Source organism: Halichoeres trimaculatus, unplaced genomic scaffold (genome assembly GCF_033239565.1).
Source record: "Halichoeres trimaculatus isolate MK-OKI-2021-1 unplaced genomic scaffold, fHalTri1.1 fHalTri1_scaffold_12, whole genome shotgun sequence".
In the NCBI taxonomy this organism is placed as follows: Eukaryota; Metazoa; Chordata; class Actinopteri; order Labriformes; family Labridae; genus Halichoeres; species Halichoeres trimaculatus.
Genome location: NW_027437190.1, coordinates 4,456,582 through 4,470,956, shown reverse-complemented (window position 1 = coordinate 4,470,956; position 14,375 = coordinate 4,456,582). Strand labels below are relative to the sequence as shown.

General features: G+C 42.5%; 1 protein-coding gene across 1 annotated transcript; it reads right to left on the bottom strand.

The window, feature by feature from the left end:
- Positions 1–8,190: 8,190 nt before the first annotated feature.
- Positions 8,191–12,574, bottom strand: mc2r (melanocortin 2 receptor). Its single transcript, XM_074683908.1, has 2 exons — positions 12,219–12,574; positions 8,191–8,749 (listed from the first exon to the last, which is right to left on the bottom strand). The coding sequence occupies exons 1-2, from the start codon at positions 12,572–12,574 to the stop codon at positions 8,191–8,193; spliced, it is 915 nt and encodes a 304-aa protein (XP_074540009.1).
- Between the last annotated feature and the right edge of the window lie 1,801 nt (positions 12,575–14,375).

The window sequence follows — 14,375 nt, the reverse complement described above, 5'->3', positions numbered from 1 at the left end:
AAAGAGCAGGGCAGTCACCTTTCTCGAAATGCAGCTTTCATCCAATAGCTAAAGCTCCGTTTCCACCGAGCAGTCCGTTTTAGATAAGCCTGGTCTTGCATTTCCACAGCCAACTGTGCCCCCTTGTGGTTGCTGGCGTGTGAGCTGGATGCTGATAGCTGCATCGGTTACATAATAGTGTGACGTTAGCAGCGTGACTCCACTAATAAAAATACAAAAAGAAAAAAGCAACACAAAGAGCAACAATGGAAGACATCCAGCAATTCGTCTTCTTTGTGATTTTCATGTGGCTCTTTGATACAAAGAACAATCAAGCTTTGTTTTAGAGAAGGCTGTGAGCCACCAAGAGAAATACAGCAGCTGCACATGAAGTGACTTTCAACCGATCAATGGACAGCAGTGTTTCTGGCTCCTTCTGTGGTCAGATCTGTATCTCTGGCGCTCCGTCAGAAGGGAACCAAAAAGTGGGACAGTTCAGGACGGTAATTTGGGGACTTGTCCTGGGAGTCGTCAATGGAGAGGTCACATTACTGCCTCAAAAACATCAAAGCTGCACTGCACCAGTTATGTATGCCTCCTGCCGTGCAGTGCACACTGTGAATCCAAAGTGAAGGTAACTGAAGGCAAAACAATGTCGCTAAAAAGGATTTGTCCTTCAGGGGCAGAGGAAAAAAAAAGAGGAAGAGGAGGAAAAAAGCCCAGGTAAGGTATGTTTACATGTCTTAGTTGTTGAATGTTTAACAAAAGATTTGTGTAACCAGAGGTGGCAAAAGTACCCAGATTCCTTACTTGAGTAGCCTATGTGAAAAAATGACTTGAGTAAAAGTAAAAAGCACAGGCTCTGAAATATACTTCAAAGCACAATTCACTGACTGTAAACACAGGATAATTTATATGGAATCTACTTTTGCAATGTTACTGTTTGAACAAACACTACCTGCCAAGTGTCCTAAAGCACTAAATGGACTGTTCTTGAACGCCAATGCTTCTTGGAGTTTTGGTTTGCATAAGCTCTTTTAAATAAGACCATGGGTGCTGCTCCTGTGACTGTGTGGGACTCTCACCAGTGTCCATTTCATGCAGCTGCTCAAACATTGGTGGAGTAACGTGTGGGCAGTGTGGCAAGACCTGCTCTGACACTGATGTTGTGGTGCCAAAAAACAAAAAATATATTGGCCCGGGCTTTGTATATAAAGTAACAGGCTTTTTTGGGAAATGTAAGGAGTAAAAATACTGATTCTTATGTTATTAATGTAATTGAGTAAAAGTAAAAAGTTGCTAGAGAAATTAATACTTCTAAAAGTACAAAGTACCTGAAATATCTACTAAAGTACAGTAACACAGTATTTGTACTTTGTTACTTGCCGTCTCTGTGTGTAGCCATTAAAAGCAATTTGGCTAGCTGGTTAAAACGAGGAAATGACGTTTTAACCGCTCGGTGAAACAGCTTAACCCCTTGATGCCTGTTGTCACAAATTTGTGACATACACCGTCAGGTCTTGATGCAGCTGAAATGACCTTTGGATTTTATTACCTATTGATTTGTATTCTACACAAACCAAAGATCGAATCAGATCCACTATGTCCCAATGTATTGGTTAGGAGATGGACTTCACATGTCTACATATATATATGTATGTATAAGTCTGTATTTTCTTCCAGATTTTTCTTTTTGTAGATGTAGTTTTCTTCCCAGGGCTGTAAAACTTGAGGTTAGCCACAGGTGCATGGCAAGTTGGTGGGCTGTTGATGTTGTAGGAGGTGAAGTAGAGCGGTGGCAGGCTTTACTGACAGACGGGATAAAGATTTATTTTAACAAAACATTAATGTAGGATTCGATGTCAGTGTCTTTAATCATCAATACCCTCTGTATGAAAAAATAAAAATTCTTTTTTTCAATAACATTTTTATAAAAGCAAAAAGGAGCCACTGCAAAGGAGTCAAAGAGCCACAGATGGAAGACCCCTGACCTAGACTGTGTTTCAGCATTGTGGTAAGGTGTCCCACATTGTCCCACACAAACATTCTCCTTATCTCACATCTGGGTTGTTATCATCTAGTCCACTACCAGCAGGGCTCAGCTGTCGAGGTTAAATGAGAATAAGAAGTGTGGCTCAGCGAGTCAAGAAACTGAGCTGAGGTTTTCATAGAACAAATTACTGCTACATTTTGAAAATGTCACGACATTCGTCAGAGCAGCAGTCATCAACACGTTTAATGGTGTTGCAGTTAAATACGCGCTCTTTGCTTGGAATTAAGATCCAGGCTGTTCGGTTGGGTTGAGACAACAATTTGTGCCCAGGTTGAATTAACATTTGACCCTTGTTTTCTATGGGTATGTAATAAATGACAATGTGTGTCGTAATTCCCTGTTGTTGTTGTGAAACGTACTCCCTGTAACACTCCCAGCAGTGACGACAGTCAGTCTGTGGAGGAGAATGATTGGATCATACTAGAGCAGTGTATCGTGGGACTCCCTGTGAAACACTGGACTGTGAACACTGGGATAAGCATCGTGAGCTGTCACCTGATTTCTTAGAAAACAAATGAGTCTTTTCATCTCAATTTACTTTCATAATTAGAGATGCTGCCTTCAGTGATTAAACATGTCGTAACTGTGCACAGCAAAATCTGTGAACAGGCCGTGGAGATACCCCTCAGGACTCAACTTGTATTAACAGAATTTGTTAGAGCGCACCGTGGAGATGACTTAACTCCTGACAGTTTATCATGTGATGTTAAACACTCAAGTTGCTCCATTTACATTTGTGTTGTAACTTTTGCCTTCATGTTTTCATTGGTGTGGTTACGTTAATTTACATAGCTGTGGGTTTGTCTGTTCCCTCTCCAGAGTCTGACTGCAGCCTCTTTTCAGAGCTGACACATTTTTTTTAAAGAAGGTTCTTCTTTCAAAGGGGATGTGAGGACTTTCTAAGTGATCTTAAAAAATCCCAATTCTTGCATGATCTTAATCCACACTTTAAAATGAGATTATCAGCATCTAAGTTTTTTCTGAGTGCTATTTCTTAGCTTCCCAATCAGGTTGAGCAGGACCTTATTGATTTACAGCACGTCCAAGTCTCTGTGACAACACCACGCCAGCTGATGAAGTTTAGTAGTGAGAAGCGAGATCTGTGTTTTTCTCTGCTGAAAATGATTTCTGTGATTAATTTTGTAGTGATGGTGGACACTGGAGCCTAACTGTCAGACAGAAAAAGAACAGAAGAGCAGAGCAAAGATAAACAGGAAAGAGAAAGAGCACGAGCTAGAGGCTAAAACAGGAGATGAAGACTAAAACAAGGACTAAAGGTTAAAACATGAGCTAAAGACTAAAACAAGGACTAAAAGCCAAAGGGTGTCACTGCAGTCTAATCAAAACAGATAGTTTTACTTCACAGCATCTTTGAGGTTAATAATACCCGTTTTCCAACAAACTGGTGCTAGCGCTTGTTCCAGGCAAGTGCCTGTTTTAGCACTGGTTCTTTGTGTGTCCACAGACAGAGAACTGGCAAGGTGCTTAAACTGGTGCTTAGCAAAGCACCAACTCTTTGCTGGGCCAGAGCGAAGCACTGACTACATGGGGGGCCTGAGGCGGGGCCACAGTGACCAACGATCAGTGTGAAAAGCAGTCTTGGTTAAAAAGGAAAGCTGCTGGGCATGTTGTTTCTTATTTTGTTAGGGTTTCCTCATTCATGATTTGAGATGGAGGCAAAATCAAATTACTGATGCCTTTCCTCTCTTATAGATCAGGTCTATACCTTATTGTTTTATCATTTTAATAGAATAAACAGCCTGAGGTTGTTTATCACATTTACATGACAGGGTGTCACTTTTGCCTCATGTTGGTGTGTTCACATTTCTTCCCTCCTCTGTATTGCACATGGCAGGGATCGGCTCCATTAACAGACACACAAACACATGGGGTACTGCATTAGATACTTTTATAGGTACAGACTGAATTCTGTCAAAAGTGCGGAGTACTGATTCATGTAAAATCAAACAGTACCATGTTTAGGTGCCTAAATGCATCCTTGTGACTGTGAGGGAGTGGAAGGGAAGGCGATTTTCTATGCTGGACATGAACACAGCATTACAAGGTTATGTAACAAAGAATAAATATGATAAATTGAAAAAACTATCCTTTATCGTTGAACAAATTAGTATTTTTTACCACATAAACACAAAAAGGACAGAAAATTGGTAGCGTCGAGTACCGGTACCGATTGCCAGGTACCGGGTATCTGTACAGTATCATTTCAAAAGTGAAAGGTACCCATCTCCAGGCACATGCACACACACAGATAGAAACACAGAGAGAGAAAGAGACAGATGAGCATGCTCCGTGTAGCAGACAGTTGGAAACATGTCTCTTTGCCGATGAAAAACCAAATTGTTTCTTAGAGAATGTGATTAGAACCTACTACACCACAACACCTTTCTCCAGCATTGGGAGATCACTGGTGGAAAAGGGGAAACCTTTAAGTAGTTTTGTTAAGGCCTCTAAAGCTGCATATCATAGACAGAGAAAGATTTATAAATTTAAAGTTTAAACTCAGCTGGAGTTTGGTTTGTCACACACCCACACTGCCGACTGCTGCAGTGATTTTCTTTCAAACGTGGGTTTTTCTGACTCTCCTTAAATCCGCTCTTTAAGCTGCCGGACAACACAGCTTCATTTCTCTCTGCCTCTGTTGCTATGGTGTCGATCTGCAGCACAAAGAAGTCTCTTTTTGTCGTAGCTCGTCCCTCCATGATGTGAAATATGGGGGTTAGGGCAGCTGTAGCATGGATATTTAAAGACATGTTATTTTAATGATTGTTGTCTCTAGCTGCCCCATTGACCAACACTTGATCAAGAGTAAACGTTTCATTAATCAGACGTGAGCCTGACGCCAAAATCTCTGACAGTGTCTCTATCAGATCAACAAATGAGGACGACAGGATGGAAATAAAGATATTTTTTCAAGATTTTCAGCTTGACATTTCATCCTGCTGTCTTACAAACAGCCATTTATAGAGGGATGTGAGGGGAAAAAGGCAGAATGAAGTGAATCAGGTCAACCTAGAGTACGCCTGAGGTTCAAGATTTTCAAGACTGCAAAAACTAAAATTTAATTTTTAGTGAAAAACAACAAAACTTGTTAAAATCAATATGAGCTACATTCACCCGAAACAGTAAAATAAAAAGTAACAGAAGTTATTTATTTTCTTGAATTGTGGATAATTCCTAATACAGGAAAGTGTATCAAATGATTTGCTACATTGATGGCTACTTAATGTTTTGCCTCGATTTAGATTTTTGGTTTGTTTTAGACATACCTGTGGTCTTGTCCTGTGTTTGCTCCATCCATCTCCTCCAACCACCATCCCATGCAGGCATTTAAAATCTTTTTTCTGACTCTCCTGACTTTTACAAATTCTTTATACAACCAGGTAAAAAGCCTCACTGAGATCAAAATCTCTTTATGAGAGGTTTCTGGCCCAGACGGCAGCATAAAGTCAATCACAGGCGGTGCATTCACAGTTTTGACAAAGGAAGCCTGGCTTCCCATATAAAGATTGCAAAGAAAAATAAAAAAAGGCATTTATAAGTTTCACCACAATATATCATTTTCATAATTTTCATTTCCTTGTTGTTAAAACAGCTGAGGGTTAAGATTTTTGTTGATATTTCAATTTTGCACATGCAAATACAAAGATAAGATGGAAGTAGACTCAAAAAAGACTCATACACAGAGGACAGAGATGGCCACTCAGCCGCAGGACATGAAGAACAATGGTATACAAGACGACCACAGCCAGTAAGGAATTGTAAAGCACAGTAATAAACAGTGTCCAACTTCTTCAGGCATTTGTCAGATAAACTGCAGGGCACAGAATTTCCTTGTCTGAAAGGAGAAACAGGATTTGTTTCTAATAGAGACCCCAAGTTTCAGTTCCAGCTTTGAGAGGATGTTGTTGATATTGGCTGGACCGGAACATTCTGATCAATAACACCTCAAATACGGCAGATACATCTGCAGTCCGGCTCTGCCCTGTTGTATGTTGACTGCACTTATTAACTCATAAAACACAACTGCTGCGTGTTCACACCAAGGGGCAACATCAGGGTTGGAAAAATGAAGCCTATGCAGAAGTGCGGAAAGTTGCTGTTCATGGAGAATCCACTTGAGGTTGGCTGCAGAAGACTGGAAAACACAAACACACCAAGACAAAAAAAAACAGAATTTTACAGCTTTAAAAATCTATTTACAGCCTTGGTCAAAAAACAGCATGGGTCTGAAATGCTAAAATTGGTACACAAAGGGGATTTTTTTTTTTTTTTTTTTTTTAACCCTGCGGTTTATAAAAAGGGTTCTCAAACTTTTTTTCACCATGTACCTTTTTCAGGCTAGACATTTTTCCACACATTATCATAAGAATGATTAGCTTAAACTTAATACGGTGTAATAACAATAACAATAGAATTAGGTTAAATTTATACTTCCCAAGTAATTCATTTTGTAAACTTTGGAAAAATGTTACCTCTGAGGCAGTGGTGTGCACAGAAGGGGGCGGGGGGGCAACCATCTCCTCCTGAAAGTGCCCTCCTGTCTGGCAAAACACACTTAACTGCCCTCTCGTCATCAAGCTCTGCTCGAGCCTGATAACCAGCCATTCATTTGAATCAGGTGTGCTGGAGTGGGGAACATAAAGAACATGCAGGGCAGGGGTTCCTCAGGACCAGGGTTGGGAAACACTAGCCACGTATACATGGACCCAAATATTCCACTTGCATTGGGTTTATTTGCTCATACGGAAAGAATTTAACCTTTGTATACACCTCATTCTGAAAGAAAAGAGCCAGTCCGAATGGACATTTAATTGGTTTCACAGAGGGGTGGAATATTCCTTTCCCCAAACCGATTGAGGTATCATGTATCCACTCAAATGGAAAGTTGTCAGGGTGCGTTCTTTCAGCACATGCTCAGATATGACGTAAAACGCAACTAGAGATGTTCCTCAACTTTAAAAATGGCGGCGAGCAGTCAGCACTGGAGGAAAGTTTGTTTTTGGTCCAAACTTTGAAGAACTGAACATAATTTCAAGACTGGACGGACACTCACAATATGGAGTATTGAAACACAGTGATAAACAAACTGTCGTCCTCCGTCTTCAATAAATCATGTGATGTTAACGTTTTTCTGCACATGCCCCATTGACTATTCTGTTCGAATATAGCGGCACATGTAGACCAGAGATTGGAATATTCCTTTCCATGTACACTAGTGTTTTCAGAAAAGTCATTCAGAAAGATTCCATTCAGGAAAACGAAAAACTCCTCATGTAAACGTGGCTACTGATTTAGAGACTGGTCGGTAGTTATCTTGGGTGCGTCTCAAAGCTCCAAAGTTCCATCCTTCCTTCCTCCACATGCGTCGTTCACTTGCGTCTTAGTCCCTCCCACCAGATGCATGGGAGAGACACAAAGAAATGAAGAGAGAGGAGAGAATGGAAAATATTATTAATCAGTCAGTTTTCTGTAGGCCGATTAATCCTCTGTTATATTGATTTGATGATGGTTGTGTTCAGTAGTTTGTGCTTTAAACTCACAGTGAACCCTTTATTACCAGATTTATGATCAGTTTCTGAACGATCCTCTGTGCCTGTCCTCAGCTCGTCTTTTCTCTCATTAGACTCTGTTGTGTTTTTGGGAAGTTTCATGGAAAGTCTGAGCCGCTGCAGCGTCCAATCAGAGAGTGATATTCCAATTGGGGGCGTGTCGGTCAGTGAAAAGACTTCCACAAAGCCGGCTCTTGTGTTTCCTCGATCATAGCTCCTCCGATCAGTCTCCTCTCTCCTCTCTCCTCTGAGCGCAATTATCGCTTTGGGACAGTCCCCAAAATGGCGACTGGGAAAGTACTTCCGGTGTCGTGGAGGAGACAGGATGGAGGAAGCACGTAGTTAACGCATTGAGACGCACCCCTTGACTGAAGGAAGCCCTCCCTTCAACAAGGGGACCACACAGGCAGATTTCTAAATACAGGAGATGTCATTGGTGGAAAAAGAAAGGTTGAAAATATATGGCAGAGGTTTTCCTTTGAAGATCAAAACAGGGAGTGTGTGTGGAGGTATTATCAATGATAAAAGCAGGGTATTCATTGTTTCATTGTGTATGTGTATTTAGGTAAAGGTGTACAGACACCTTCCTTAGGAGCACTGCCTCCACTCTGAGCAGAGCAGCATCTTCCTGAAGGTGTGTCTGAGCTCAGTGCTGCGGAAGGCGTAGATGGCAGGGTCGATGAGGGCGTGGCTCATCATCAGCACCACATGCAGCTGGAACAGCGATCGGTAACACTCGCAGTAAGGGTTCTTAGGACACACCATCATGATGGTGAGGTGGAGGAAAAAAGGAGCCCAGCACACCACGAAAGTCCCAAACAGGATGGTCAGAGTCAGGGCCCCTCTCATGCTGCCCCTCCACCGCTGATGGCGGCACTTCCTCCCTCCACCACCGGAGGGCAGAGCAGCAATCTTTCTGGCGTGGCTACGTGCCAGCATGAACATGTAGACATAGAGGAAGCAAATGATCACCAAGGACACGAAGAAGAAGACAATGAAGCATGTCATGATGAACTTTGAGGTGAAGAACTGAACCATGAGCACGGAGCACACCCCGCACGTCGTCCATATGACACCTAAGATGGCCCCCGCACGCCGCATTGTCATGATGTTGTGATACTGCAGAGCGTGGAAGATGGTGATGTATCTGAAAAGGAGAACAAATGTTTCATCATGAATACTCAGAGGTTAGTGAGGGATTTCAAAATAGGTCTTAACATGAGCATTTAAAGTGGGACTTCTTTACTTTTGTTTAATCTTCATCCTGCCCCCTTCTCCTGTCAAATCTTTACATGATTCACAGCTCGCAAAACACCTGATTTTTCTCTCTCAGGTGTTTTTGAAAACTCTTATTTCAGCCTCTGTCTGAAACACTTCACTTTAGTTGCTGCCTCTTTAAGGCTCCCTGCTCCACAAACCCCCTTCCCTTTGATTGGCCAGCCCTCTGGAGGCCTGTTAGTGATGGAACCGTGGGCTGACCTTGGTGTTTGAGACCTGCCCCTTCAACATACCAAAATACCCCCTCTTTAACCCTTTAACCCCCATTTACATCACAACGTTTCATCCGAAAACGCTAAAATGCTGTGAAAAATATCTGGGTTTACACGGAAACGCTGAGGGACTGGAAATGCTGTGTGAGCATGCCAGGCCTGTAGTTGGCGCTATAACTGTCTTGTCCAGAAGCAGCTTTTGGTAGATCTCCACTGAAGTAGAGTTAAGCCGATCATCTGGTGTGTTGGTGAATACTAAGACCAGAAGTGGAGCAACAGATTCAGCAGATTGAGCAGCACAAGCACAACATGGTAGACCACGATGATTGTAATAACAGTACTCTTGTACTGTTGTATGCGCTTGCGCAAAGCAAAGTGTGATGCCAGCCAGCTGTGTTTTCTCCTGGAGGCCAAGGGAAGCCATGCTTCCTCTCTTTTTTCAGACTGTAGCTGTGATTTAATGAAGATACTCCTTTTTAACAGTTTCGATAATTGTTCTGTGTTTTGTTAGTCATCTCTTCCTTATTTCTCTCCTCTACTTATAGAGCTTTTTAGGATGTGTAAAACAGCGCCCTACTGCATACCATATGGTTGAGCTACAATTTAAAGGGTTTAGAGACAACCAGAGAGGTTCAGAAAGGCGGTTCAGGAGTCTGGAGGAGTATTACACCTGTTAATTTCAGGAAATGATCATATCTTTGTGATGTCAATTAATAATCAGAGATCTATAGTGTTTGAGGTTCATAAAAACTACTTAAAGTCTTACTTGCAGACAATTGTACCAGTCCCTCTGATCTGAACCCCCAGCAAGTTGCAAGTCATGTGGTCCAAGTTTCAAGCAAGTCTCAAGTTTTTCTGTTGTGGGCAAATCAAGTCAAGTTAAGTCACAAGGTTTCATTTCAAATCATTCAAGTCACAACGTTGTTGAGTTGAGTCAGTGGTTATATCTCAGATTTATATCTTAAAGAGAGAAACCTTATCTTCCTAAAGTAAGGACGCGGTCACACTGGCCAGTCGTGCCGTGCCTAAGCACGCTTCAGCCGTAAAGCACGTTTGGAATGGCCAGTGTGACCGCAACTGTGCCGTGCTTGAGCACGATTCCCTTCCGCGCTTTGGCACGCTCTGAAGAGGTGGGCTTCGGCATGGTTTACTTCATGCACGAGCACAAGCACGCGGACAGCACGTGCGATCCATTACGTATAATCACCGCGAGCGCATCTCTCAACAATCATTTTAAACAAAGCGGGGGTGTTAGAGGGCTGTGTCAGGTGAAAAGGACTTAATATAAGTCCAAAAGTCTCTTAAATTGTAGCAGTGCTCTCTGTGTCTCATTGTGCTGACTCTGATGAGATCACGATTCATGTAAACAGATGCTTCACGATGACGAAGGCGGCCATGCGCGTGTCTGATACCCGCTAAAGTCTGGTTCATATTGGGGTAGTGTGATCGCTGGCTGTACTCTCCAGCTGGGGAACAGCGCTGCAGGGGGGGCAATCGAGCTCAGGCACGGCACATTTTGGATTGCCAGTGTGACCGCGCTCTTAAAAAGTCAAAAAATACCATCAGATATGTCTGCAACTCCTTATTGATTGAACCATATATTTAAATATTATAATAGAGAGCCATAATTATATTTTAATATGTCATTTATCATCAGGCACAAATTTAGCTGCCAATAGTGCCTGGCCACGTGCATTTGTTTTGCTGGCAAAGGGTCTTTAATCCACCTTCCTAAAGAATAACAGAGTGGACTAAATGCAGCTATAGCTAGAGGAAAACTTATCGGGGCTAGATGAGAAGGAATAAAGGTTTAGCGTGGGAGTTGTTTCCTCTGCTGACGAATCCCGACTGGATGTTTGTTATGAAGAGTGACAAAGTGATGAAGACAGGGGCTTGCTGCCATGGATGGAGATTATTGATGCAGTCACAGAGGCTACAATAGCTTATATCAATGTTTGCGACAGTGTTGAGTTAAACTGTTTGTTTTATTATCAGCAACAATGTCCAAACATGATCGGCAAACATATCACCAACACACACACTTCTAATAGTGTTAGCTTGGTTACACTTCCTTTGCTTCATGTACAGTCTTTAAATGGTGGATAAAGTTGGACATTGTTTCCTCTTTTTCGTGTATTTTAACGTTGCATATCTTGCATTGCGCGTTCCTCCTTTTTCAATTCCAAAGGACGGTTTTAAACACAAACTGCTAGACTTTTGGAGCAGCAGAACTGGCCATAGGCTCAAGGGCAGTCGCCATCATTTGCTAACAACCGCACTGTGTTGTGTGTGCCCATTGGCTGCTTGCATGCTTGTAATCTCGCTACATGCCTGTCTCCAATCAGTCAATCAATCTATCAATAAAAGTGTGAACCTATAGCATGGTGAACATGCTACGAGTCATCCAACTCAGCTTGTCTCAAGTCGAGTCAAGTCTGAAGTCAATGTCTTTCAAGTCAAGTCTAGTATCAAGTTTTTTACCCTCGTTTTGAGTCGAGTTGCAAGTTGTCAAATTTGTGGCTCTAGTCGAGTTAAAATGACTCAAGTCCGATTCTCTGGTCACTTGCCACCAAAGGTTTCTCACTGACTGTGGTTAACTGAGCAACAATGTCTGGGGATATTAACATGATCTCAAAGAAGAGTCTGTTTCTGTGTGTTCGTACTGTGGACAGTAGGGAGACAGTGTTTAAGTGAACATGACTTGGAGAAACCTCTGCTTTTAATGAGCTGCAGATGTTCAAACAGGAACTCTGAGAAAAGTTTCGACTTCCAACTTCAAATTATCCCCCGAGTCCTAGTTAGAGCGACCTGATGCTCTGAATTTAAAAATGAGCAGAGGATAATTGGTTATGGGACCCACAATCCACAGAGAAACAGTTCAAAACAGCTGCAAACAGAACAAACACATCACTTGGTTTTACAGCCTACAGTTTGCCAGCCACAGCTCTGCTTTCTTTACAGTCAGAGCAGCCGGTTCTCTCCTTTTGATTTCAAAAATAAAACAGCCAGGAGCGTCACCATGTCTTTCAGCTGGAGATTCTCGGGGATTAGTGTGCTGGGGAGGAATACATTTAACTGAGAAACGAATTCATCTCTGTGTCCAAAAAAAGAAACATGCATTCGTACCGGTCCACTGCGATAGCCATAAAGCTGGAAATAGAGCCCACAAAGGACATGCACAGCAGGGAGTCCACCACGTCGTCCAGCTTCATCACTGAGGAAGACGTTTTATTCAGGTGTCCGTTATGAGCGAGCACAATCATGGTGTTCTCACAGGTTTTAGACAGGCTGGCGATGGTGTTGAAGGCCGCTAGGCTGCAGATGAAGCAGTACATCGGGGAGTGGAGGTTCCTGTTTCGTATGACGGCGACTACAACCAGCAGGTTCTCAGCCAGGCTCCCCACACCGATGCCGAAGAAGATGGGGAAGGGGACCATGACCTCAGGGCAGTCCGACTGGTTTGTACTGGTGTTAACATCCATGGTCAGTCAGTATGGTGTCCTGCCTCGGCTCATAGCTGGTCATTCGAACATTTGAAACAGATGTTTTAAGAAGAAAGTGAGGGAAGAGGTTCCCACGGGGATTCTGGTCGTATAATCTTGAGATTAAAAAGTAGCTGTCCTCAGAATGTGTTAAAGCTCTCACAGTCCTTACCATGCATCTTATTGGCTGGCACTGATCTGAAGTTTCCTCTACCTCAAAGATGTGGTGCTATGTCAGACAGGTTCCCAACAATGTCTCCCTGCAGCAAATTTGTCTTTGACTCAACGGGTCTGTGGTCTTCACACAGGTCAGTCTTTTCCTGCAGCAGCCGTCTGCTTCCCCTCTTGATGTGTGAGACAGGTGAGAGTTTATTTCCTCCAGGTTTTTATTTCCCATCGGTCAGTGATTGTTTCTCAGGGTTTTCATGCCTAAATGCCACGGCTGTTTGCGAGAGACTTCAGCTGTCTGGATGCTGGTCTTTTGAACTGTGTGGATCAGATCCTGTCTGCTTCTCCAGATCTTGATGAGATAGTTGTCTGACTGAGTCACCTGAGGAAACACAAACAGGACCATTAAGGCTGAGTTACAGTCCCCTTGTGTGTGTTAAACACGAGCTCCAGCTCCATCAAATCCCCTTCATCATGTTCCTCCTGTTAAATACGGTGTTCATGGTGTTACTGTGGTACATTACCGATAAAATGAAGTGACCTTTGGTCTGGGGACAGCTCATTCTGCTCTTAAACTTGGAATTGGTAATTGCACTGTGATGTCCTGTTATGAAACATTTAAAAGAGAACATCATGCTCATTAAAATCTGTTCTAACGGGCTTTAACTGAACTGTTGCTGAGCTGTGGACCGAAGATTATAATAATTAAGACAAGCTTTTATCCTGCACCCCTCGTCCCCTTTTCCTTTTCAATCCAGAAGTAATATCAGTAATTTTGGAGTTTTCCAAGCTGCTTATTCAACCAAATTCAAAGACCACTCAATAACCCTGTGATGCTGAGCTCATCCTTCTCTTTTATATGTGCTTTGAATAACTTCTCATCATATCAGTGGGTATGAAAGCAGACAGAAAAAGCTGACTCTGGTGTGGACTCGTGCAGCAGAGCAGCATCCGGAGCTCAGTTTTATTCTGAGAAGCTATCTTGAGTTGTTCTCCATTAGTGAATGGGTTAAATATGATAAACTGGTATTGATACGACAGAACTCTGTGTGTTGTATTTGGTGGTAGGAATGTTCTTACACCCTCCTTTGTGCTCAGCTTGGGCTACTTGGTGTTGAAATAGATAATTAACTGTTGTGGTCTGACCAGATGGATTATATTCTCTCCAAAACAAAAGAAGTAAATGTTCCTGATTCCTTCCACTTTTTGATCTCAGCGATGTTGCTTGGTCTCTTGTTTTGTCACATGTAGAGTATTCTCTGCTTATCTGGTCAAGTGCTGCTGAAAAACAGCTGCCAACTTTTTCTCAATTGACAAAGTTGGAGCATCATCTCCTAATGTAGCAACCCCGTCGATGTGGATGTCCTTGGAGGTTCATCCCTTTTTCTGCTGATATTTGATAACACCACGGTGCTAAATTTTATCCAAATTCTACTTTTCAAAGTCTTCAAAAATGACATCATCATCAGTTAATCTGAAAATAAACCATGCTGTAAGTGTCAGAAAATGTTAAATTTAATGCATGCCAAGTTTCATCACAGGCTACAGACTTCTCAGCCCTCCCATGTATACATAAAGGGCTCTAATTTCGTAGACCAGGCGCAGGCGCAGGCGCAGGCGCCCTGTGCCGGCC